The sequence below is a fragment of the Phoxinus phoxinus genome, assembly GCF_949152265.1.
Source record: "Phoxinus phoxinus genome assembly, chromosome: 2".
NCBI lineage: Eukaryota > Metazoa > Chordata > Actinopteri > Cypriniformes > Leuciscidae > Phoxinus > Phoxinus phoxinus.
This window is the reverse complement of record NC_136877.1, coordinates 35032013-35059436: the sequence shown is the minus strand read 5'-3', so window position 1 is coordinate 35059436 and position 27424 is coordinate 35032013. Positions and strand designations below refer to the sequence as shown.

General features: G+C 38.3%; 2 protein-coding genes and 1 long non-coding RNA gene across 4 annotated transcripts in view; 1 reads left to right on the top strand and 2 right to left on the bottom strand.

Moving 5' to 3' along the window:
- Positions 1–563: 563 nt before the first annotated feature.
- Positions 564–10341, bottom strand: lin7c (lin-7 homolog C (C. elegans)). Its single transcript, XM_079604680.1, has 5 exons — positions 10102–10341; positions 9014–9132; positions 2537–2608; positions 1819–2028; positions 564–767 (listed from the first exon to the last, which is right to left on the bottom strand). The coding sequence occupies exons 1-5, from the start codon at positions 10136–10138 to the stop codon at positions 600–602; spliced, it is 606 nt and encodes a 201-aa protein (XP_079460806.1). The 5' UTR covers positions 10139–10341; the 3' UTR covers positions 564–599.
- Positions 10342–13447: 3106 nt separating this feature from the next.
- bdnf (brain-derived neurotrophic factor) overlaps positions 13448–27424 on the bottom strand; it is a 27123-nt gene continuing 13146 nt past the window's right edge. Inside the window, exons 1-2 of one of the 2 annotated variants that reach the window (XM_079604661.1) lie at positions 21979–22503; positions 13448–14888 (exon numbers count right to left, since the gene is read on the bottom strand). In XM_079604661.1, coding sequence (XP_079460787.1) covers positions 14055–14867 — 813 coding nt within the window. In that variant the 5' untranslated portion in view covers positions 14868–14888; positions 21979–22503 and the 3' untranslated portion in view covers positions 13448–14054. Of the gene's footprint in view, positions 14889–21978; positions 22504–27424 lie in introns of those variants that run through there. The other variant, XM_079604660.1, reaches the window with a different exon arrangement.
- LOC306994222 overlaps positions 23729–27424 on the top strand; it is a 22648-nt gene continuing 18952 nt past the window's right edge. Inside the window, exon 1 of the long non-coding RNA XR_013796635.1 lies at positions 23729–23841. This is a non-coding gene — a long non-coding RNA (uncharacterized lncRNA). The remainder of the gene's footprint in view (positions 23842–27424) is intronic.

Sequence of the window (27424 nt, the reverse complement as noted above, 5' to 3'; positions counted from 1 at the left end):
TTCCTGGTGAACTTTTCCTTCTTCTGTGGCAAACTATACACCATAAAAAAAACTGCTCTTTCGAGATCATGAAACTTTTACACTCATTTAGCATTTTAACAAGGTGGTAGTGTTGTGCTTGGACCATAAAACAACCTACGATGGGACATACAGAGGACTGCAGACATTTTTTTTTTTTTTTAAATCTCTTGAGGCACTTTTTTGACATTTTCATTCAGATGACCTCAGGATTTGAACATTGCAATGGTCCCCTTGCATATCTGACTAATCAACATGCCAAACGACAGTACATTCTTAGTAATGCACCGACAGTGCATGTATGTGATGTCTACGTGACAACATCCAGAGCCCATGTAGTAGTGTTCATGCTATGAGAAAGAAGTGTGTGAAAAGACTGTTAAAAAACTGTTCAGGAGGTGAGGAATTAGAAAATTTCACAAAAAGGAGTGCCAAACATGTGGCTAATCCCTGGCTGCAGAAAGGGGGTGAGTGTGAACGAGGAAGACAGATGGCAGAGGAATTAAAGACAATGACAGAGAGAGAGAGAGAGAGAGCGAGAGAGATGGGAGGGGCGGGTTGGGGGACACAGGCGAGACGCCCTACTGGGGGAAATTGTTCTGTTGCCGGCGTTTGGCAGACCTCAACTTTTCAAAGCGCGACTCCATCTCTTCCAGGACCTTAGGGGTGTACCGTACCACCAGCTTCACTGTCCCCTGAGCAGCCTTCAACAGCTCCACAGCTTTCTCATGGTGCTCTCCTTCTACACTCTGAAAGACATGCACTTTAAAAGTTCAATCCCAGTCAGACAAAAGAAATGAGTCATCTTTATGAAATGTCATGTAAACGCTTAAAATAGCACAAGTCTGTTTTTTTGTTTTGTTTTTTTTGCAAAAAGTTCATGATAATGCGATTATAGCTTGACTTCATCCAGAAAATATATTGATTAATCAGACTTCAATTTGGCAAAGCTCGATCATTCCCATGCATGTAAACATACTTTGTGAGGCATTTCAAATAATTTAAGCTATCACAAATTATGCAATGAATCTATTGTTAAAGCCACACAATGTAACTTTTCACCCGCTAGAGGTCGCTTCTTCAAAACAAAGGCGTAGCTTGATGACGCCTTGATTTCGTGGAATCATGGGACTTGTTGTCTTCACCTCTACAGGCGATGACCGCTAATGTATTAAAGATTTATTAACGTTACAAAAACCATTGGAGAGGAACGAGGCCGCTGGAGCGATTGGTAATGAGAGTCGAGAGCAGTAGAGCTTTTATTATGCTGCAGATGTCGCTTCCGCTTCTTCATGGGGTAAAGCAGCGCTGTTTTATTTATGGAATGTGTTGAGAGTTGTTATAATGCTACTCTGTGCGTTCGCTCGGCGGCTAATATATGAGACACTTGTTGCACACTGCAGTGAGCTAGATCAATAATAGGCATGGTAAAAATGGTACTCGCGGTAAATCAAGAAAACGAGACTGTGTTGAGCTATATAACAATGATTCGATTTCTGTCGATGAATGTATCCGAACAGTTGCTCAATTGTCTAATAAAACACATAATATATTAAAGCGTCTTTTTGGTGTTTCTATCAGAAATCGAGGGTAAAGCGGGTATGACGTCATTGATAGGCGCTGAACGGATAATGCAAGTACACAAATAAACAACATTTATAACATTGTTCTAGTGGTTTTTGGATATTTTAATCCAAAAATCTTACATAGCATGGCTTTAAACAGACTTTTTAAAAATTACAACATATAAAGCGTTATCGTGGATCATGTGGGTGTGCAAAGCATTAGCTATGTACATACCACTCCATTAACGGAAAGCAGCTGGTCTCCTCTCTTTAGGCCGCCGTGCCGATCAGCGATGCCTCCAGGAATGATACGGGAGATGTAGATGGGCGAGTTTTGTTCCTTCCCACCCATGATGTTAAACCCCAGTCCCTCCTCTGTTTTTGGGAGCTCCACCACACGGGGGTGAGAATGACCCTCACTGGCTGCAAATGCAGCAACTGTAGCCTGGGAACGAAGCGAAGATGACTTATGAGTACCATTAATTGTCTTGTGCAAATTTAACATACACAAACACATTTTCTATATACAAAAAAAATCTATATATAATATATATATTTTTATATATATATAAAACACATGAAATATATTAAACACATGAAATTGTAATAATAGTCCACAATATTACTGTTCTTTTTTTGCACTTTTGTTCAAAGGCTGGCTTGATGAACAGAGTTGTTTCAAAAACATTTTTTAAAAGTTCCCCAAATTTTACATTAAATTCCCCAAATACATTATTTATTTATTATATAATATGAAACTGCAAATGGCTACATGCCACAAATAAGTTGCTCATATATTTTTAGGCCATTAGTGTGGTGTTAAAGAAGGCATTACAACCAAGCCAATCAGATAATGCGATTGACTGTCTGTCAATGTTCATGCTAAAAATTGTTTTAATGTGAGTTACAGAAAAACTTGTGTCCATTTGATTAGGAGGTATACAGCGTCTTACCTTTGCGGTTGCATTCGCCCTCACTTCTGGGCTGCTATTTATGTCCACTGTCTCATACACATGCTCATATACCTGAAAATAACAGAAAAAATGCTGGAATTTCACCAATACAGTATTGAATAGAACCTCTACGGTTGTCCTCTGATAAACTATCCAGATAAACAAACACAGATGTACAATTTGAGCCAGATTTCCAGTTTCCCAGATCCTTCTCAGTTTAGTTACAAACTAAATTACTTGTGAATCGTAACTCACCCTTAAAAAGCAGTTTAAATGAATCACATTAGTCTGTATCAGATCTTTAGTGGACAGCCACCATTAACAGAGCGACTGTGTATTAGACCGGGTGTAATCGGTGACTGGAAAGCCACACCATTAAGAGGCTACAGAATCAAATCAATCTCTTTACATGGTTTGCCTCTTGATGCTTTAGCACATATTAAACCTCTATTCCATCTTCCATTCAGGGCCGCTGTTATAAGTCCACCCACATGCCTCGGCATTCAACTGCGAGTCATGCGTGTTTATCTGAGAATCAAGCAAGCATTCAGAGGTTCAGTGCAAAGCGTAAACGTTTAAGAGACGAAGCTGTTGAGTTACTAATCAACCACTTTACACATCAATCACAAATCGTACAGCACATAACTCAAGCACCATCACATGCAACAACCTAAATAAGCAATTCTGGAGAAAACAAAACATGCAAAACAGACCGTTTTGTCCATCCAGAGACTGGGTTTATTAAAACTGTGTAGGCACTTTGTAGATAAGTGAAGGCCCGGGAGCAAGTTAAACTTTCCTGGAGTTTCAGTGAACTAATGATGCATTCAAGACTTACACACTCAACAGGAAGCAGAATAAAAACCCTGTTGAGACGATAAACCGTGCTAGAACTCATTTCATAAAACTACATTTAGGTACTTGAACTATAATATAGATTATAATAATTTACAATGTTCTTTTCTAGTAATAAAAAATTACATTATATCAGTACCGGTATTTGGCCGATATTAGTTTTTTTGCATTAAACAGTGATGCACCGATATGATCATTTTGGCTGATACCAATATGTTGTTGATTTCATTTTTGAAAGCCTGATTACAAAAACAAAGGTAACACTTTATTTTACGATGCCCGTGATACAGAGTAATTACATAATTAAGTACTTAGTAGTAGATGTTGTAATAACATGTAACTACATGTACTTAACATGTAATTAAGTTATGGAACAGCCTGTACTTACACATTGTAATTACACACATGTTATAGGCAGCTACTGTTACACATATGTAACAAGCCGGGTCAGTTACATATGTGTTACCAACTTGGTACAATGTAATTATATAAGAAAGTACTTAGTACTACACAATGTAACAAAAAGTGTATCAAGACTGTACTTAAGTGTACTTCATGTGTATCTACATACCTTATCCATCTGTACTGTAGTTTGGATTAACTCACTAGTTCACAGCATAAATACATGTAGTAGCTTCCTAATTACATTGCAATTACATAATATTACACAGGGATAAGCTACGTAAAATAAAGTGTATCAAGAATGTACTTAAGTGTACTTCATGTGTATCTACATACCTTATCTGCCCTGTAGTTTGGATTAACTCAGTTCACAGCATAAATAGGCTACATGTAGTAGCTTAATAATTACATTGCAATTACACAATATTACACAGGGATAAGCTACGTAAAATAAAGTGCATCAAGACTGTACTTAAGTGTACTTCATGTGTACAGATGGATAAGGTATGTAGATACACATGAAGTACACTTAAGTATATTCTTGATACACTTTATTTTACGTAGCTTATCCCTGTGTAATATTGTGTAATTGCAATGTAATTAGGAAGCTACTACATGTATTTATGCTGTGAACTAGTGAGTTCATCCAAACTACAGTACAGATAAGGTATGTAGATACACATGAAGTACACTTAAGTACAGTCTTGATACACTTTATTTTACGTAGCTTATCCCTGTGTAATATTGTGTAATTGCAATGTAATTATTAAGCTACTACATGTAGCCTATTTATGCTGTGAACTGAGTTAATCCAAACTACAGTACAGATAAGGTATGTAGATACACATGAAGTACACTTAAGTACATTCTTGATACACTTTATTTTACGTAGCTTATCCCTGTGTAATATTATGTAATTGCAATGTAATTAGGAAGCTACTACATGTATTTATGCTGTGAACTAGTGAGTTCATCCAAACTACAGTACAGATAAGGTATGTAGATACACATGAAGTACACTTAAGTACAGTCTTGATACACTTTATTTTACGTAGCTTATCCCTGTGTAATATTGTGTAATTGCAATGTAATTATTAAGCTACTACATGTAGCCTATTTATGCTGTGAACTGAGTTAATCCAAACTACAGTACAGATAAGGTATGTAGATACACATGAAGTACACTTAAGTACATTCTTGATACACTTTATTTTACGTAGCTTATCCCTGTGTAATATTATGTAATTGCAATGTAATTAGGAAGCTACTACATGTATTTATGCTGTGAACTAGTGAGTTAATCCAAACTATAGTACAGATCTGGATCTCCCGGTTACACTAACAGCTGTGTAACAGACTTTGACCATTACATAGGCGTAACAGCCCATGTTACCCCTGCAGGCTTTTTCACACCTTAGTAACATATTTAAGTACTTTTTGTTACATTGTGTAGTACTAAGTACTTTCTTATATAATTACATTGTACCAAGTTGGTAACACATATGTAACTGACCCGGCTTGTTACATATGTGTAACAGTAGCTGCCTATTACATGTGTGTAATTACAATGTGTAAGTACAGGCTGTTCCATAACTTAATTACATGTTAAGTACATGTAGTTACATGTTATTACAACATCTACTACTAAGTACTTAATTATGTAATTACTCTGTATCATGGGCACCGTAAAATAAAGTGTTACCAAACAAAAGTTTCAACATTAAAAGCCATGTCCCAAGCACACAATTATAATAATGTTCTCATTATAATTGTATATAGCCTATATGACTATTGACCCATATGTTGCACTTGACTGTGTTTTCCTTTTTGAAATGATTTCAATCATATTTCAAGCAATTCACAACTATCATGTTGAACAGTGCACATATGAAGCGTCTCAGCGGAAGGAAAAAGGAAATAATATATATCTGCCAAATTTCCCTAATGGGGCCGATAACGATAACATTGAAAATAAACATTTTGGCCGATACCGATATGGTGTCCGATATATCGTGCATTAAATTGATCAAAAGTGATAGTAATGATACATATAAATTTGCATTTTAAATAAATGCTGTTCCTTTAAATGTTCTATTCAACACCAATAATAAGCAATGTGTCTTAAGCAGCAAATCAGCATATTAGAATTATTTCTGAAGAATCATGTGACACTGAAGACTGGAGTAAGGGTGCTGAAAATTCAGCTTTGCATCACAGGAAAAAAATATATTTTAAAATATATTATATACAAGTAGAAAACAGCTATTTTAAATTGTAATAATATTTCACAATATTACATTTTTGACTAGCCTATTTCTGATCATATAAAATGCAGCCATAAGTGACTTCTTTGAAAAACATGAACAAATCTTACTGACCCCAAACTTTTGTACAGTAGTGTATAACCTTTAGATTACCTTAGCTTACTTAAAACGAATCGTTAAAAACAGTACTTTACATTTCACGTTTAGCAAATCTCAAAATGAGTATCCATTTTTCATACTGTCCATTATAATATTAAGCCTAAATTCACATATTTAAAACAAATATTTTTACTTGATTTAGACATCATTAGAAGAAAAGAATTTTTATATTTGACATTCATCAGTTACCAGGCATGACATGAAAATAATTATTATCTTATCTGTGCATCACTTCAAATAAATAAGCAGTTGCTTTATGACAATGATATTACTTTGTCGTAAATGAACATACTTAAACAAACCCATACTAAAATCACTCTTAGATTGCTGCTGAAAATACAGTTTATAAATGGGAAAAATCGTTTAAGATGAGTGCCTGCCTGACTCGTAGACAGTATGAGGAGTATGATCCTTATTAACTGATTTTCACAGAGCCTCTTCAAATCTTTTCACAAATCTTTGCTTCAGAAACCCCTGCTTTATTCTAGGCTCTCACGCCTTGCGTGAACAGCATCTCAGCTGCGCCCGCGAGCATCACTTGAGCTGAGACTTCAGAGTCTTCAGTGAGCACGACAGATGACCAAGCAGCAGGGAGGAGACCAGTCAAGTGCCAACAGTCTTAGATTCACTACATGGGCAACAGAACACTAGTTTTATGCCCAGTCTGAAACAGACAAATGGATGGATGCTATTTGTGGACATCAGAATTCAGAACCAATATCCAGTCCATCTGCACAACAATAACTAACTACCCATGTACTACACCAATGAGCACTTTGTCATAAGTGATGAGAGCATTTTCAGTCATAAGCCGCGTACTTGGCCAGGAAAAAAGGGGTTGGTAATGAGGATGAAACAACTTCCGTCTGCTCTTTTTTTATTTATTTTCTGGTCTATGTCATTCTTTGGCACCTGGCACCTTTGGCATCTATTTTTCCAGCGTCATGCACCACGTTCATCACATTTTGTGTCACAACACAGTGGCTCTCATTCATTAATAATTGTGTCGATATTTTTGTATTTGTGCGCACAGGATAAATTCTCAAAAAAATTTAAAAATAAATCAGCCTAATTCACAACATTCATACGCACATGAATTTTGTCACTGTCAGCAAACATATGACTCTTTCTAAAGTCGCGCTCTCCTCAAAACTATTTCAAACACAATAAAGACCCAGATTACAGACCTCATCAGCCAGCTGTACATATATGCATATCTGAGTTGTTACAGGGAAGCCTTGTAGCTCAAGCTATAACAGCTTTCCTCACTCGTATATGATGAGATCCATAAAATGTAATCTTAACATGATTAGAAGGCCACCCAAAGTATGTGATTTTGGGTATGTGTGGTTTCAGTTGCTCCTAAATTTTTTCATATATTTAAACTAAATCTCAGTTGAAAAGGTGAAACAGGATTTGTTATGCAAATTTCACAGGCGTGCATAAGTGAATGTGTCATCATTAGCGTGACAAGTTAAAAAGTCAAGTCTTGCTGTCCCAAGTCTAAATAAAGCAAAATACCACAGTATATCAAATATTATATTCAAAAACTGTTTTGAAGTAAAACAAATAAGTAAAGAAACAATGTTATTGTGTCTTCGTGAGAAATCACTGCATCACTTCTGAATATCACTATTCAAATCTCTAATAAATCATCATGGGCAACCAAATGGCCTAAACTTTCAATTAATCGATGACCGATTAACTGTTGATAATTTAATCGATAAAACTTAAACCATGGTCGATAAAGCAATATCCATCATTAGAGTGCGTAGTTTTAAGACGTGTGCGGCTAATGTGCAAAACACATGGAGTGAACACACGAGAACAAATTAAGACAGTGCGCCGTAGTTACATATTCTACAAGACATGCAATGGATTCAGTGGGCTAGCTGTTTCTTTCTAAACATAAAGGGTCCAACAAAACCTCCAAACAAGTGATTTTACTTAACACAAGAACTACTTGTGTAAATGCCACAATAAAAGTTAAACTTCCAGCGCTGTTTTAGCTGTGTGCTCCTATTCCATGGCGCATAGCAAAGCAGAATGTCGTGTCACTCCGTGATCTACGCATTATTGTCTTATGATGTGCCTGGGCTTGTACGAGACCACCTGTTCCAAATAAAGATATGTGATCTACTATGGTTTATTAAGGTTTTGCAAAGTTACAATTAAAAAGTGGCACAAAAGCATCATATGTATACTGTTTCCACGTGCGTTGGCAGTGCATTTTCATACAAACATTTGGTATAGTTTGGTCTCAAACTGAAACAAATATGCTTGTTGCATTCTGCTAGTTGAGACCTTTTCAACGACATATGACAAGTCAATCTGTTATGCTCGATAATGTTACAGATCACGTTTTCATTTAAAGCAGTTATTTTTTCACGCTATGAAAATAGAGCACTTCTAATATGTCAGCAAATTTAAAAGCACTTGTAAAGTGATGGTCATATTCCCTATACTCACCGTAAATCCAAGCTTCTAAGCTTTAAAACAACACCTATTTTTGTGTTGGTTAAAAAAAAGTGGCAAGTAACACGATAACCTCCCCGCTTTGGATTTAAGAGGTTAAGGTTAACGATTAATCGATCAATTGATCGTTAATTTAGACAGAATTTATGTAAATTGACATCCCTGAATTGAATATGAGACAGATTTGCTAGGGTCAACAACAAAAACTTCTTTACAGATGAATGAAGCAAAACAGACCCTACTTTTTGCACTCATGGGCTACAAGATTACATAAGGACTTTCATTTCGTTTGAATGCATGAATGTGATGCTGGCAAACTTACCTCCCGTACGGCATTGCAGAACTCACTCTGCAAAACCCTCTGCAGTGCCTGCAGCTTCTGGGGAGGCACTTCCCCTGTTCTCTGGAGCTTGTCCAGCAGCTCAATAGCACGAGATATGTCTGTAGAAGAACATATGCAAAACAGTGAGAGCAAGACGGAGACATGGATAATCATATGCATCATGCCATCTGGAGATGTTGTGTTTGGCTAAACATCTATGCCTCATAAATAACATTAAACGCTTTAAAAGTTCCTATTTCAGGACTGGAGTATTTCAAAAGGTTACACTGAAATTTTCTTTCCATAAAATTAAATAACATTTTTGTTTTTATTATATGCGTGTTTTGCATGGACTGCTATCAAATTTCTCAACAGCTAAGAAGGAATATCCTTTGTTAATCAATCTGAAAAATAATATAACTTCTGGATGGAAGATATCTTTAAATACTCTGCATAGTTCTCAGATTCAGCCACATAACTAACACAAGTAGACTAATGCACCAACTAAACTTTGTAAGGACATATACAGATACGATACGAATATCACAATAACAATTACAGCGCTTTTGCTAATCTACTAGCAAGCGTTCACTCTTCATTAAGTCCCATAAACTGTCATTTGGACAACAAATAAAATGATGTCTAACGTTACAAGTATTTCCCTGAAAGACTGTACTAAACCACCAGAAACAATCAGATACTGTACACTGATGTCTAATACTATTAACTTACTAAACACTGACCTGGCGTGACCATGCTAACAGTGCATGCTCACAAAAGATTACTGCCTGACAGCTAGCCTCGTGTTTTGCTTTCATTGAACGTAAACACGCGCTTTAACGACATATTTTTTTTCATACAAGTTATACAAGTGAAGTTTCACATTTTATACGTTTTCGTATACGTCGCGGTGTTTATTTAATATTATGAATGATTTGATACAATGAATGGGAGCTAGCTTGCAGTCATCCGACCAGTGCACTAATCCAGTTCATGAAGTGACAGCGGGATGTTTAGAGCAAAAAGTGTGATTTACTCAACCTCCTGAGCATTACATTCAACAGAAAGTGTTTCAGCGAGCGGCTTACCTCTTTCCAGACGCACAGGTTCTCCTAAAGAGGCCATTTTAGCCCTGGTTATTGAGTTTGCGTTTGGCGAAAGCTCCAGACTCACGTCTCCGCTGCTGTGTTTGTTGCTGTTAGCTAGCTAGCTGCTCAGCTTAAGCGCTGTGGCTAATGTAAAGAGATTAGAGGACGAGTCAAGAGCATCATACCTGCGCTGCTTCTGTGCAGACACTTTGCATACCACAACAAACAATATTTCATTATGAGCAGCCCCAAGGAAATATGCTTATATTAGGAATATGTAATATATTTAAGTAATACAGAATATAATTACAGCTAAAGAATACTGTTTGGCAAGACCTTCTATACAGAGTTGCAGGGAATCGGGCTTGGTTTATATGATTACTGTTACTATATTAACACAAATTTTCATGCAAATAGGCCTACTATTTTATTAAGCACATTCATTTGGTCGCATCATTTCAGTAGAAGGTAAAGGCTAGTAGCATTTTTTTTCTTTAAGACTGTTCATAACTTTTTTAAATCAGTTAGGCTACATAAAACTGTAGATTGGTTTAATTTGATACCAGTGCTGGGTAGATTAGCTACTTCCAAATTGAAGTCATTTACTGATTCCAAATTTAACAAAACAATTTGTAAACTAGCTACATGTATTCTATATTAATGTATTCCTCTGACTACTTTTTTATTGCTTTTTAGATTGCTTTTTACCTACTACCTAGCCTAGTATAACTGATACATATAGTATATGTTACCTACCGGTAACTGGTGATACAAAGAGAAAGAAAATAAATCCCACTTTTTGTCAACATCATCAAGCAATAAATATTAGGTCAGGGTTTCCCTGACTGGGGTTTGTGAGTTTAATGAAAAGCTATTAAGTAATTAAATCATATAATAATAATTTTAAAATAAAAATAAAACATTTCCTAAAAAAAGATTTAAAAAAGATTTGTTTACCTGCATGTCATGTGACCATAAACCAACATCAGAGAACCGTGAACATAATTTTATTACTATTATATTACCTTAATTTCATTATTGACCTAACTTATTACCGGTAACTTAAAATCCAAGTAAATATATTAGGGCAAAGAGGTTCAGCTGACAAAAAAGTTAGGGAATCCCTGGATTAATATGAAATGATGTGAATTTGTACATTTGAATGTGTTTGAAAGGCAAAAGCCTTCTAAAGACACAGTCATACTTGGTTTAATGAGTCACTGAGTGATAATTCAAATTAGATATGCAAATGTTGAGAAAAGATTTGTCAAAAGTGAAAAGATTTCTGTAAATCTAGTGATCAAAAGTGTGATTAGTGTTTTTTTGCTCAGTTTTCAGTGATTGGCTCATAGTGGCCGGTTCGTCAGTGCAACAAACCTGGAAGAGTGTAGAGAGAGAGAGAGAGAAACCTGGAAGAGAGAAACCTTCTGAATGTAGAATAAGCAGTAGACTTTTATAGAAAGTAAAATTTAGATAGAACAAAGTAGTAGAATTAATGAATTGAATAACTTGCAGCCATTAATTATGTAATCAATAGAAAAGTAGGCCTAACTGTATAGTCTGATTACGAGTATTTTAAAAAGTAATATAATCTAATTACAAGTACTTAATTTTTGGAATATGATTACGTAATCCAGATTACATGTAATCAGTTATCCTGCACGGTTTGATACAGCAATGTAGACTGATAACCCTAACTGCTAGATTATAATAATGGGTATGTTTATGCAACTGGCCCCTGGTTACCAGAACTGTACCATGCAACAAAATAATGATCTACTATATATTTTTTATGGCCAACAGCCGTTTTTGTCATTTGTGTCAGGAAATCTGCATCATCAGGATAATTTGCTTTATATATTTAAACCACAGGGTTTCACAGTTTATTATACGTAACAAATGTACAGATAAATAAGAGAAAACGTTTCAGTTGAATTTTTTTTTATTAATTTTTTTTTTAAATTAAAGAACACCATTAAAAGAAGACTAATCTACATGTGCCTTGAAATATACAATCCTGAGAACACGCTTTTATAACCAAACTGCACACTGAAAATAATATTTTAACTGTAATTATTTTATTTACTTAATTCTTCAATTATTTTTATGATATTTTCAATACTCCTTCCATATTCTCATATTTGATCAAAGCCACATAACAAGCTGGACTGGCTTGTTAAAACAGTGATTCTAGGGGTTTAGTTGCTGGTATTGTAGAAAGGGAAAAAGAGAATAGAGTGGCCTACTTCTGTAGCAAATGGGACAGGGCCCTGCTGGGTCTTACCAAGGACTACTTTGAACTGGGGAAAATCTGAACCTCACAAAAATAACTCAGTCATGCAAGTTGTTTCTCGGGTAAAATTCACCACGATAATCTTGTATTGTCTATTTCCTTATCTAGTCCATTCGCCATTGCTGTATATGTTGCATTTTGCAGTAAAAGAGCTCATACTATATTTTTATATTTTTGTTCTAATAATGCAATACTGAGAGCTATTATTTATTTCAATACCAAAATCATTTTCGACTGTGGGAGACCTGAAAATGGTTTGTTTGCTGAGAAAGGATGCACCCATGATCAGACATTTTGACTTTCTGCATGAGGATGATTTCTTTATTGCCCTGTCTATACTTATGATGCAGTGAGACACTTACCATAAACAGATGAAACTCCGTATCCTCCCTTATCTGTGGTAGTGTATCGGTGTCAGACAGTTTCTGTTTAGTTGTCTGATAACAGCCTTTGAAGGAAAGCAGGTTTGTGTATAGGTCTGTGTCTGTGTTCAGGTGTATCAGATATCACATGGAGTGCATTGGAGTGTTGACCCCATTGATCTATCTTTCAGACAAAAGAAAATCCTAATCTCTTAGTGCTAGCGATGAAGGCCTGTACTCACTGGCTGGACAACATTACATGAGGGACTGGTTTCCATAGAATTGACATGCCAAGTTTAGAATAAGTCTTACCTGGGAACTCTCTGGACTTTTTGTTCTTCCGTGGAAGAGTCAAAACTACATTGCATACGTGTTCATCTGCATTTGCAAAATTCTTCAATGCAAAATTTCAAACTAGTGGGAGGAATTCTGAAATAAATTTGTATCCCTTCTGAAATCATTTGAATGTAGGATCCAATGTATGTTTGTTGCGAGAGAAGATGTTCTCTCCAAATTTAGACCTGCAAAGCGAGAGCTCAAACTTTATTGACATTCCTTTTGTTTTTCAGTTGCCTATAGTAATTTTATTTCTTCAAATATTTCAATTTAATATTGCAAACAACTTCACAACATACAAAATGAATTATATTAATCCAGAACACGTCAATGAATAAATTTTTATATATATTTTATATATACTTTTTTCATCTTGTGGGGATAAAAAAATAAACAGCAAAGCTTTGACAACAGCACCTTGACATAGTATGTATTTCCAACATTACCTTGAGAAGTTGAGGATAGTAAACAGACAGAGTACTGAGAGGAGGAAATCCTGTTACGGTTGAAAATGTAAACGGAATGTTTTGGTCGGAAATCGTTTCCTTGTTTTCCCAAAGTGGACAGTATCTGAATTCACAATTGAAGCAGCATGCAAGTTTTTTTTTTCTTTTCTTTTTCTTTTCTTGAATGTAATTCTTCCTCACCCCCTCCTCTCCTCATCTCTCAAAATCTTGGCAACGTAAAAAACACAATGTCTCGAGGAATGTGATATAGTAATTTGAACTGGGCGCAAATGACTGATCAGATCTTTTTTTAATTGTTTACAAGGTCATGAATATGTTCAATAAATAGACTGTAGTATCACTTTTACTGTATAAACTTCATCTTTTTTACATGCAGTCCATAAAATTTTCATCTGACGGAATAATTTACCCTGTTATGTATATATACAAATAGATATTTTCTCTTTTTTCTCTCTCTTTTTTAGAACTCTCAATAAAATCTATACATTGTGTACACTATCTGCCCCTTTTAATGGTCAATGTGCATACACACGAAGTGTCTATCCGTATAAACCGCCAGCCGATCTTCCTTTTGCTATCCATGGTAAGGGCTCGCACGTAAGACTGGGTTGTCCGGCATTGCGAGTTATAGTGCCGCTTGTCTATTCCTCGGCAGCCCTCCTTTGTGTACCCCAAGGGGTTGCATTTGGTCTCGTAAAAGTATTGCTTCAGCTGACCGTTAGTCACAGGGACCTTCTCCAGGACGGTGACTGTCTGGCCCGACATGTCTATGGCCGTCTTTTTGTCCACAGCCGTCACCCACTGGCTAATACTGTCACAAACGCTGAGCTCCCCTCGCCGTGCGGGGTCCGAGTGCCGCCGCACGCGCATCGACATGTTGGCGGCGTCCAGGTAGTTTTTGTATTCCTCCAAGAGAAAGAGTAACGGCGGCTCCAAAGGCACTTGGTTGCTGATCATCACCCGCGAGGCGTACAGGTCAACGTCCTTCGAGTCTGCCGTGCCTGCGGGACCACCCCCTCCTTGGCCCTGGTCGGCCCCGGGCCCCAGTTGCTGCGTCGCCTCCCCTTCCCCCTCAAGCAACTCCTCAATCACCTGCTCGAAAGTGTCCGTGAGCGAGGGCAGCCCGCCCCCACTCTGTGGAGTCCCGTGGCCTCGGCTGCCTGAGGTGACGGCAGCAGCGGAGGCGGCAGCGGCGTCCAGGTAACTCTCGGCCCAGTGGCCCCCCTGCAGGCCCGGGATCTCTCTCACGGGCGCAGCTCTCATGCAACTGATGTATGAAATAACCATAGTAACAAACAGGATGGTCATCACTCTTCTAACCTGTTGGAACTGGAGACAGCAAAAGGGGAAAGACAAGAGGGATGGGGGAGTGAAAAAGGGGAGGGAGGAAGAGAAAACACAACGTAAAGAAACCATTTTCATTCAAGACACTGCATATAACATTATGTGAAAGACTTCTCCCCTAATCAAAGAAAGATTAATAGTCTTGTGTGGTTATTGTGGCCAATGAAACTGAGATCGCAAAACATTTCCGTAACGCGTGACTCAAACACAACATGCCGTCTTGTTATTTCTTTGATTCATTTTTAGTTACTGGCCCACGGGAGTGCAACTAACACTGCACACTTTCTCCATCCCTACTCACACACCTGCACTTTCGCGCCCCCCTTCCCCCTTAGCAGCAAATGCAGCAGGCTAAATTCAGAGACCCTGGAGTATCATTAGGAGGACACCAGAGAACTGCTCCCACTCTCCTCAGTCTCTCTCTTCCCCTTCCCTTCCTCCTTCTCCACCCTTGCCTCCTCCACTCTTCCCTTAGAGGTGTGTGAACTGCTTGTGTGACTTTCAGACGGAGCAGATATAGGTGACATGTCACAGCCCACCAAAAAATGACAGAACAATGTCTATCATCAAAGTTTGCATGAGTAATCCAATGCTGAAATAATTGTATTTTAAAATGTGATATTATTCAAATAATAAATTCGTATTTAAATAATATTATAGTCTTATTATTATTATTATCATCATTATTTATTATTATAAAACTCAAGTTAAGGATGAACTTTACATACTGCTTAAATGTAAAACAAACATCTAAACTTCTCTGGAATTAACTGAGCAGGACTAATTTGGAAGAACACGCCTGCACACTACAGATTATTATCTTTCCAACTAAGAGTGCTAAAAACTGAAACAGAGAGACAAAGGAACAGAGAGAGATATGGAAAGACACTGTAAGAAAGCAGAGATTTGAAATCAAGTGATCAGAGAACGAGACAGAGATAAGGAGAAAAGATGCCATTCATTCATTCATTCATTCATTCATCCTTTCAAACCTACACACACACTGCCATGTTTTAGTCAATGGAATTTTTCCTGGCTACAAAATCAATGCAAATAAATTACAATTCTAGGAAACCTATTTGATTCCTCATCTCTCTCATTTCCTCTCTGCGAACCCCTCTGCAGCTTTCTCTTACCTCTCTGGAGTCCCTCTATGAGTCGCTGTGATTCATTGCATCCAACGGCATCCCGACACATTCGAACAGACAGGGGAACATGCATACACAACAACAAAAAAGATACCCATTACTCGCACTTTCCTAAGGAGAAGGAGAAGAGGAGAGGTAGGGCTGGGGTAAGGGGGGTGGAGGGGGGTGCATTTAAAAATATCCAGCACCGCAGCAAGGCTTCGCCAGTTCTCTGCGTGCTGTCCTCCCGATGCCCCACGCAGCCTCAGGAAGAGGCAGAGGGAAGATCCGCTCCCAGAGCAGAAGGCAGTACGGGCCAGCAGGAGACAAGGAGGGACACGCCCTGTCTAAAAGGCATTTGTTTCATTCTTAATTGGTGTCTGGGGCCACGGCTGCGATTTGCTAGCGCAGAGATGACTGCCATGGAGATGTGCTTTCTATAAATAGGCCGGTTGGGAGTCCCACAGTCTCGATTCAGAATATCACAGCCCTCTACTTAATGAGCTCAAAGTCCCCTCGCTCAGTGACGTTGCAGTCCACGAGGGGCGTGTGTGAGCATGTGTGCGTCAATGTGTGAGTGTGTTTAGCTAGGGAGATGAGATGGGAGCATCTTTAATCTCACCTCTCAAATGGTCAAAAACACGCATGGAAAAACACAGAGCCGAGGATACAGCTGTGGAAGACAGATCAATCTTAATCAAATCAGGCAGCACGCAAAATGTGTGTACAAGCTGCTTCTGCAGGCATGAAAAGATACTTCAGTCTGTCAGCTTTCCCCGTAATGGAAAAAGCATCTTACATTGTCAGCAATTACCTCTGCTGAATATAGCGAAGAATTTAAAGTGCCTGCCTGAGGATTATTCAATGATTCTGTCTTATTTCATTCCTCCAGATGTGGCGCGCCCGTGAGGACGGATGGATTATTGTCAGCGTTCCAACTCTCAAGACAACCTTAATGCTGGTTTACGCACATACAGAGAAGCGTAGCCCAGTAACCGCCCCAGTTTCAGGCTGATCCCAATTAGCAAACATCTGTCGTCTCCCTAATGAGCGAAGTATTTATATATATATATATTGCGGAGGCTTCTGAATGAAATACCAGCATCAGTCATGCTGACACTCAAATCCCTTCTGTTGCCTACCTGACAGCAGGTGGAGTACCAATGTCATCTCTCATCCAAATCCTACTGGTAATACATCACCTTAATAAATATATTACAGAGCTACTTGGCTTGCAGTATCATGTAAAAGGTCAGTTATTGTTGATTACTGAACTTCGAAAAGGTGACTAAATTGTATATTTCCCTCCTAATTAGACCAGAGCACCGGTGTGTAGTTGTGTGGCAGGGGGTGGAGGCCAAGAACACAACAACCCTGATGACGTCTCTCTCTGGTCTCAAAGGGGGATGAGAGGAAAAGGGCGGTGGGGCTGGAAGGAGTGGTGCTAGGGGGCAGTGCCACTCATCAGCTCGCAATTGCTTTCCATTTCCCTCTGGGGTCCCTTCTCACTAGGGCTGCACGATATTGGAAAAAAATTACATTGCAATATTTTCTTCCCCAACGATATATATTGCGATATTGAGAGCCATAACTCCAGGCTAAAGACAATAATTACCATTCCATGATATTAATAATTTCACTAATAAGCAAGCTTCATTACAAGTGACAAAAAGGTCACTTAATATTTTATTCCAAAATAAGAACATTTCTGTAAACACAAAAGCAGAACACATTTTTAAATAAAACAGCAGCTTTACACCAACCCCCTGATTGGTTTACAACAATATAACTTAAAATAAATATATTTTTTATAAAACAACTTAAGAATCTTTTAAGTCAACTTTTCTTAGCCAAAGTAAAACAGTGTTGGTGTTGGTCATCATAATCATATGAAATAAACAAAATGATATAAAACTTTAATATATTTTGTATTAAATCTTCTAAACAGATTAGAGAACATGTTTCTGTAAACAGAAAAGCCGAACACATTTAAACAGCAGCTTTACCGCCGGTCAGCGCCGCCGCTCCACGCGCATCAAGAGCTGAGGGAGCACCAAAAAAATAGCCTAATGAAAAATCAATAATTATAATGCCGATATTATTTCATTATAGAAATACAGACATCCCAAGTCTCCCGGAAGTTCCGGGAGTCTCCCGCATATTGATAGCGGCTGATGCCCGCGAATTAGTTAAAATCTCCGGAATCTAGAGCGAGCGCGCCCGCGAGACAGAAACTGTGCTCCAAACCGCGCAGCGCGTGCACGGCAGAGCGGGAGAGAGAGCAAGAGACCGCGCGTGCCTCATGAAGAGCATGTAATATCTCCCGCCGCTGGTGCTACTGTGCTACTACCCTTCACATCGCATGTTCCGGCGATGTGACTATCGCTCACTCGCACATCGCGATGTCGATGTTAAAATCGAATATCGTTCAGCCCTACTTCTCACCAGGAACAACACACGATTTTATTTCTAACTCAGCTATTTCCTGTTTCCATCAAGAGAATCAATATGGATTACACTCTCAATCAACTTCCTGTTAAAACGTAATCTAGACGATGAATCACTTTATTGCTCTGGGATTGAGTTGGCAATAACCGAGACCTTCTGTCTCATTCAAAGGAGCGAGGGAAGACAAGATTACCTTGACGGACATGTTTGTTCTGCTTTAATATGCGTGTGTTTGAACTGCGTATGATAATGAAATATCAATATCCTGTCATCGTATGGTACGATGTGCAAACATAAAGTGTGTTTGTGTATAGAGAGAGTACAGGTGGTTTTGACGGGTCACAGAAAGTGAGTGGTTATGTGGTAGTAGCCGTCACAAAAAAAGAAAAAAAAGAAAAGAATCTAGTCACGGTTTCAGGTGTTTAAATGTCTAAAATGAAAGAGATGACTTTCATGGTTGATGCTGAGATAATCTGTTAGACTGTCATGTAAACAAAGCTGCTAATTCATGCTTTTCAAGTCCCATTCGTTGGACCTTTGAAGCCAGATTCATTATGAGGCATTGAAAATACTACAAACAAGGTTCCATCAATCAAAGCTCTTATGAGGAACCATCCAGCCTGCAGTGATCTTTCAAGCTGCCTATCTACAAAGTAATCTTGATGAAATACTTCATCCACACAGCTGTATTTGATCCTTGTGGTCAGGGCTTATAGGAGCACGTTCAAACACCTTTCACTGTAAAACATGATTGTACTTTAATTGGCCATGAGTGGCAGCTCTATAGTTTTGGCAAAAATCTACATGCACCTGCTCAATTGTTTGGAGAGGGGCAGGTAGGACAGGATCGATTGGTCTACATGATCCTGATTCCCCCACAACTGTATTTGCTTAAATCTCCATGCCATAGAAGGATTAGGAGAGAAAAGCACTCATGACAGATGTATAAGGATCTTCCAACTTTAAAAGTATTGTGGTAACAGACACTTTTCTGTTGGTCTTAGCACTCTAAAGGAAAATAGAAAAAAAGAAGAAGCATTCACTCCTTAGGGCAAGATACTTAACAATGCATGATTCAATATTTGAAAAGAACAAAGGTTGGGGGAAAATGCTTGTAGCATAAGAAAATATGTTAGATTGCTTTGGTGTACTTGCTTCAATGAACTGTAGCGTGCATCACCTAAGCTCACACAGGTGTCTCAGCCGTTAATTATTATTCTGACTTTGAGAACACATTAAAATGTGGAGTTCATAACAGTTACAATCTGAGATGAGTGGTAACACAACAAGGGACAACTGAAAAATAACTCTCTATCTTTTTTTTGTGGTGAAATCTTTGTCTTCAAATGCAAGGTTTTCAAAGAGTTTGAGTCGGAGCTGATTTAAGGATATCAAGGCCTCTATTGTGTCTATCCCAAACTTTAGCCTACAAAATACAAATAGTGATAAAAATGTACAAAAGCAACAAGAGTGAGCCCCCCCCCCCCCCACAAAAAAAATAAAAAAAATAAAAATAAACTACAGTATTTTATATTAGCCTATGAGTACTGCTGAAAACTAAATTTTGTAAAAAAAAAAAAATAAATTAAAAATTAAAATAAATAGCCTACTAGAAGGGGAACTAAGACGCGGTGTAGTTCACATCAATAATGTGATATGGGGTGGAGGTCTTCGTAATATATATATATTTTAATTACAAGATTATACAACTTAAAACAGTGTTTTATCATCACCTCACCAGTGAAAAAAGTTAGATTGCAATTAGAGCGCGTATTTTCACCATTTTCACCTGCACTTTCACCGGAAGTCGCTTTCGCTAGAAAAGGTAACCATAACAACAAAAAGTAGCGCAAGCGCAATACGATCAGTTTCGGGTGGTAAGTAGAAAAGCAAGTCACTATTTATCACTTCTTTAGCCTATAGATTTACATATTCATATCATAATAAATGTTTTGTTTAAAAGTTTTTATTGACGTTTAGCTAACTGTAGGCTACTAGTGGCACGTTTGCGTAAAACGAACCTCAACAGATTATTACGTCACCCCCATTGGCTAAAATTAAGTAAATTAGGCTATTATAAACAGAACAGTTGAAATTCCTTTAAAAGCCCTCTAAAATAGCCTACACGACCCCACTGAAAGCCAATGTAATTCGCTCGATTGTAAATGTGTCTCTAAAGCTGAAAGGCAGAAGACAAAGACAAATTAAACATTAGTGCTGTAATAATTTATGTATAAGTTTCGTCTTTTCTCGTAACAGGAGAAAGGGCAACGCATTGGCGAACAGGATCCGCGCGCGAGGGAAATATCATCTAAGATTTGCCATTCTATATGTTAGTAGAGATTGAGTTTTTTTCCCGGAACTTTCGAGGGAATTGAAAACATATCCAAGTAGCCTACACAGGCTACTTCCCAAGCCGCGGTGGTGCTGGAAGAATAAACTTTATGTCACATTACGGTTTCTAAACTTGAAAAGTGGAGTCAGAGAGAGCGGCCGGCATCCACACAATCCATCCTTTACTCGTTAATAGGCTTTACAACACTTCTGCACTAGATGGCGCATTCGTCTACAAAAAAAAAAGCTCATTTGAAGTGAAGGCAAGCAGAAAAGCATAGCATGAGAAACATCTCTTTCTCTTTCTGTCACATAAACATAGCCTGTTGGAGCTTACATAGCCTATACGTTCACACAAAGAGAACGCAGATTAATGAGGCTACCAGATAGCTGTAGCCTATAATTTAAGAATAAATGTGCCCGCTTTCTTTGCTGCAGCCTATATTATCTATTATATATGCTTTTCATCTAAAACAAATTACAAACAGATTATTGTGTGTAGCCTACATAAGCATCATAAATTACACAGAGTCAATTAGGATTTGGAGAAAATGTTTGGAAATCAACTTAAGTGTAATTTTGTTCAAGCGGTGATGTCCAGTTCCAAGAAGCAGCATAGAACTATGATTTATTTGTTAGTTTTTAATTCGAAAACTTGATGTTTGCTTTGGGAGTTCATCTGTTCCTACACGGTAAACCTAAACGATGATCTCAAGTTTCATGTTCTTCCAAGTCTCATCGAATTCACCAAACGCATTTATTCTCTGAACGTTCTTATACATAGCCTAGTTTTCGCTTAAACAATCTGTCCTTGTGAATAAATAGTTATGGCGTATTAAAGTTTCATCAAACGGCATTAATACGTAAAACAGGCTATAGATCAGTAAATCTAACTAATAAACATTTGAACTGATAAAAGCTACAAGGATAAACAGCTAATAGCCCTGGATAATAAGCAAAAACAACTTTTTGGTTCTACTGACCCCTGTCAGAAATTCAATCAACATAATAACGCCGTATCGTATTAATGAACGCGAGGATACCGTTTCATGTTGCCGCTGCATGATCCAACACTTGATTACTTTTTCCTAACTCCCCTTCTCATTTCAGACGCAGTCAATACAAAGCCTGCAGTAATCACTCTTTTCCGCACAAAAAAAACCTACCTTTACTGTCCAGTCGTAAAGGAGACCATTCAGGAGGACAGAGTCATCTGGGATGTTTTGGATAAGCCCTCCGCGTAACTAGTTTACGATATTCGCCCGCACTTCGCCAAGCAGCAGCTGCAAGTAGTCTCTTCAGCTTTTGAGCAAATAGATTAAATTATTGATAGTGGAAATTGCATGGTTGAGGTAATGGACTCCCATGACTGAGCGGATCCTTTGGAGTTGGGTTGAAGCAGTTGGATGGCATGGTGAGCGCTCGCGGTGTAGTGCGCATTGAGACTGAGAGCTCTCCAGCTTGAAATGACGGCTTCATTCCTCGCGACTACAGTAACTAACTACTGCCGTGACGTTGCAACATGTGACTCCAGCGAGAGCGCGACCGAGCGCCAACCGAGTGAGACACTTATGTCAAACGAATAACCGGAAAGAATGTTATTGTGGCGTTTAGCCAAAGAGCAACATAGAGAAACCTTTATAATTCCTGAACACACTGAGGCTGACATTTTTTTTTATATCCGTCGTTTTTGAAGTCACCGCCTTCTTCTCCTAAATGCTCCTTCAACTGATAACCAATCAATCAACTATCAATGTGGGTTTTTGATATTTGTCCCTTCTCCTCGTCTTTTATAATAAAGGTAGGCTAAATGATTGCTTTGAATGCCGATACAGAGTGAATCACATAGGTATTTTGTTTCTTTTTTGTTGACAAGGCTATTTGTATGCTATGACATCAGAAATTGACCACAGGTGAACACCTGAAATCTGTTTAGTTTTAGCTTAATTCGTAAAACCTGTGTTATTACATTTGCCGTTCTCAATGTAAAAGATGGTTTTAAGATATTACGTTTGCCATCTAAATCTCATCTGTTCATTGCACTTTAAACTTTTTGGCTTTGCTGCCACCAAATTCTGCAACAGCTTCCTAATGGACAGCCGTTAGGTTAATATGAAACACCTTTTTGTGACAAGAAGACTATAGATCATCTGCTGAAATTGATATTTGCAATTGTGTCTCCACAAAGGTAGCTTCAAAGTAAAGAGCTCACTCCTTGTCCCCACCACATCAAGGATCTATTATTCCCTGGCCATCTTTGTATGTGATATTTTAAACTATTGTCAGTTTGAGCCCCTCTGTCTGCCAACGGAGCTTATGTGCCAGATGTTGGTTCATTGCTTTTAAAACTATTCATTGTTCTTCCAGTGTCAGTTATATTCCTCCAATAATGGGAGTGCTTTGTTTGATATTTGTAAGGTAAATGGTCAAAGATGTTCAGACTAATAGCAGGGTGATACAATTTTGCTCTTCAACTGCAACTTTGCCATTCATACTATGTAGTATTTCAAATGACCTTCCAGGGAGAGTTTAGGGAAAGCATTCTTTGTTCTTTCACCCCATGCTGTACCACATCATTAGCCCCATACATTCACCAAGACTCTGAGCTCCAAGTGCTTTTGGATCTCGTCCAATGCAAGATTTATATTGATGAGTTTCGTGTATAGTGATGATGATTTTTCTCTGCATAAGGTAATGAGGTGGAGCGGTTTCAAACCTAGCTGTTCCCAGCATGAGAGTGGATGCTAACACCTGCCTCCTCTCACACATACACACAAACTCCCTCTTTCTCTTTCTTTCTCTCCTTCTCATCTTCCATGTTTTTGCACTGCTAAACGTACATACTTTCACAAATATAAATTCTCCTTCACTCCTTTTGACATATTCATGCTTACAGCTCTCTTCCTCTCTCCTATAGGGACAAGCCAAGATGAATATAACTCATCCCATAGGTTCACAGGAGGAGAGGGCAAACCCTGGATGACAAAGAGTTGCATCAGCAATTACTGAGCGACATGACTCCAAGAGAGGTAAAACACACACACACACACACACACACACACACACACACACACACACACACACACACACACACACACACACACACACACACACACACACACACACACACACACACACACACACACACACACACACACACACACACACACACTCATGTACACTCTCACACTGCGCATTAGGGCTGTTCCAGCTAGGTAATCCATAAATAAATCACTCTGCTTCTCATTAGGAGCACAAAAACAACATGGATCTCGATCAGAACTGCACATACAGCACAAAGTTGACACCACCACCACAGAAAGAACTATGATAACCACAAAGTGGACATATGGACTAATGAGAATACAGCAAGAGATGAACTGTGGGAAGACCTTGACTTTCATTCGCTGCAACTTTGTGAAAACTTTAGGATCCATAAAAATGTTGACAAAACACACAATGTGGGCATTATTGCTGAAACGTTGGTTGAAACTTGATGATCAGGATCGACATGTTCAAAGTGTTGAATGTTGAGAGAGTCGGAGCGGCGTCAGAAGCGATGGCCGTGTCTCTATCCAATAGGTCGGGTCGCTAATGACGTCACCTCAGCTTTCTCAAAATCTCCCCCTCTGTTGTCTTGTGTGCTGTCTTGACCCATCGTAGCATATTCCATCCTGGAACCATCAGAACAGGTCTTCCACATAATGGCAAAATAGGATTCTGAAGTCGCATTGTGAGACCTATTGAAGGTGATCGGTGTCTTATACAAACCTGAAATGGTGGAATAGTTTACGCTATTTCAGGGCAAGATAAAACTTTTAGAGTATCAAAAATGGCTTCTTCATAAGTCACTTTGAGAAAAAAAAAGTTTTAAGTCACTGCTAGAAATTTAGAAAACTAGACCAGATATTAGTGTGACAGGCCAATAAAGTTAGTTTATAACATTCATCAAACATCACAGTAGTGTCACAGAGCACAGGAAAGTGAACAATGCCCTTTTTGACCATCACAAATCACAAAATGTTTGTCAGCATGGCACCAGGTTTCAAAGTGAAATACACTCTTAAAAATAAAAGTTATTTACTTTGTTGAATTAAGAACCTTTAACATTCATCTTTTCATTGCACAAAAAGTTCCCTAAAGTGGTTCTTTTTGCATTTTCTATGGCAGGTTCTATGGCATCGCTGCGAAAACATCCTTTTGGAATCCTTATTTTTTAAGAGCGTAGCCAAGTGTTCACAAACATTTCCCACACTAAATATGAATGTCAACAAAAATATGAATGACGAATGTGAAAGACGTGTAAATCATGCAGAGTATATCTTATAAAACTCAGCCCGCGTCAATGATTTAGTGTTGTTTAGACTGTAGTGTGGAGTGTACATTTAAGTATGTACACTTGTTCAAGTGGGTTCTGTCTTTCCATTTTGTCATTGCATTGTAATGAGTGAGTCACTTTTTGGAATTTAAGTTTGCCCATTCCTGGGTGCCTGTCTCTGTTTCTTCGGCTTGCTGTCTTTAGTGAAGGGAGTCTGGGCAGTGCTTTGTGTGACTCACATCACCGTCTCTCATGCTAGACCCACTCTGTACACTGAAGAATTGCGCAGTGCTCATCTCTCCAATAGCAAGATGCAACAGGTCCCTGTTATCAATAAATGGCTGAAGGTGGTCAACAGCGGCCAGCCGTGTACGATAAAGATCTCAAAGTCTTGACTTATAGCAGCTACATTATAGGACTACACACTTAGATATCCACTTTAGCACATAGACACAATGAGCTATACAATCCACGTAACTGTAATCTATCCCTTGCAGCATACACCAGCTACACTGGTAATGTATCCGTGGGGTATAAGCCCTCTGCTGCACTTTATCCTTTTGTACACACATCCTCTGGTAATCTAGCCTTTTGCTTGCCCAACAAACCCTTATGTGTCAAGGGTGAGTATATTTACATAATTAGGCAGACATTTCTTGTCTTTTACACATTTAGTGGTTACTAGATTCATAGTTTGGATATCCATTTAAAATATGGATATATTAATATACGAACAAATGCATCTAAAAAAACACTATAAACTTAAGTGTACTTTGAGAAATAGCGCAGATGAGAATAACGATGAGAAATGAAGAACTGTCTATGAAGTATGAAAATCACTGTTCTACAAAGCAATAGCAGAGAAAGTGCAGTCTAAATGACCTCTAAGAAATTTTAAACATTCAAATGTTGAAAAAAAAACCTTTGCTTTGTTAAACACCCTTGTTTTAGAGACCTAAGAAATAGCATTAAGCAAGTATATCAAAGTCAGGCTCAGACACAAACACAGTCGGGATGCCATTCTTAACCAACATGCGCAGAGGCAAATTGCAAACATGTTAGAGAAGTCCTGCATATACATACCCAAGCATTGACGTTGGCGAATAGTTAGAGGATTCCTTGGCGGAGCCTTAGTTGCCAGGCACCAGCACTAATGCTGCTCTGTAGCTATTCACTCCATTTTATATCAGTGAGTAAAGCACACAGGTGGGGGGCAAACAACTTGCAAAACACATCATATACCGACCCCATGAAAGAAACTTGGATGCAGATACATGCTAGAGGTCAAGAATATAAATATTGTATACCATACACACATTCACAGACACACAAACATACTATGGGGTCACAACACCCTAAATGGTGGTGTTCCATTTAGTTCTTTTCAAAAGTATTACAGAAAAATATATATCTAGCAAGCAGATTATTGAGGAATTACACCATAAGTGTAGATGTCACACGACCTCTTTCAGAATAAGCGCTTTGCGCTAGAGCACAGCAAGTCACGCGCTTGCTTAGTATTGAGCGCGCGCACAATTCATCAAGCCTCTTGAGGTTTTCTTGCGCTGAAACCCTGCGATCGGAGGTGCTAATTGACTAATGACTTTAGACTTGTCCAAATATCCCCATAAATACAGAATAATTACACTAAATGCATCGGAAGTATCACTCAAATTATTTTGTCACCACGTAGTTAATTAGCCTGCTTATATTTGCAATTTATAGAAATTGTGATTAATCTTAATATGAAAATGATGATTATTATTTTTATAGTTATTGCTATTGTTGTTAGCAAAATTGTGAGACTATTGTTGTTCGCAAAAAAATAATATTTTCCGGGAGTAATTGAAAAAAACCCGGACCTTTTTCTTTTTCGCAATTGTGACGAGCACACGCTTTTATTTCCCAGAGGAACTCTGCATATTCAGTAGGCCTATAATAAATTCCTCCCGCGAGTGAAGCAGGGCGCAATAAGTCGGTACATCTCTATAAAAGTTAATTAGGAAAGCCGCTCTCCGTAAACAAAATAATTTTTATATTTAGTTTATAAATATCCCCTGATCATCCGTGGCGGTCAGTCAAACGAGGACGAAGTAAACGCCGATTAAACTATATAAATATAATGCCACAATACAATAGCATTATGTGATGTCTGAATTGAAATCTACCAAGCTCAGATTTGTTATTGACGCCCACCCTTAACTCTGCAGCGATCGGAGAGCGGAGGGGAGGGGGGCGGAGAGGGAGATTCTCAGCTAGATAACACAACCCCATTTATGGACTGATCCGATGAC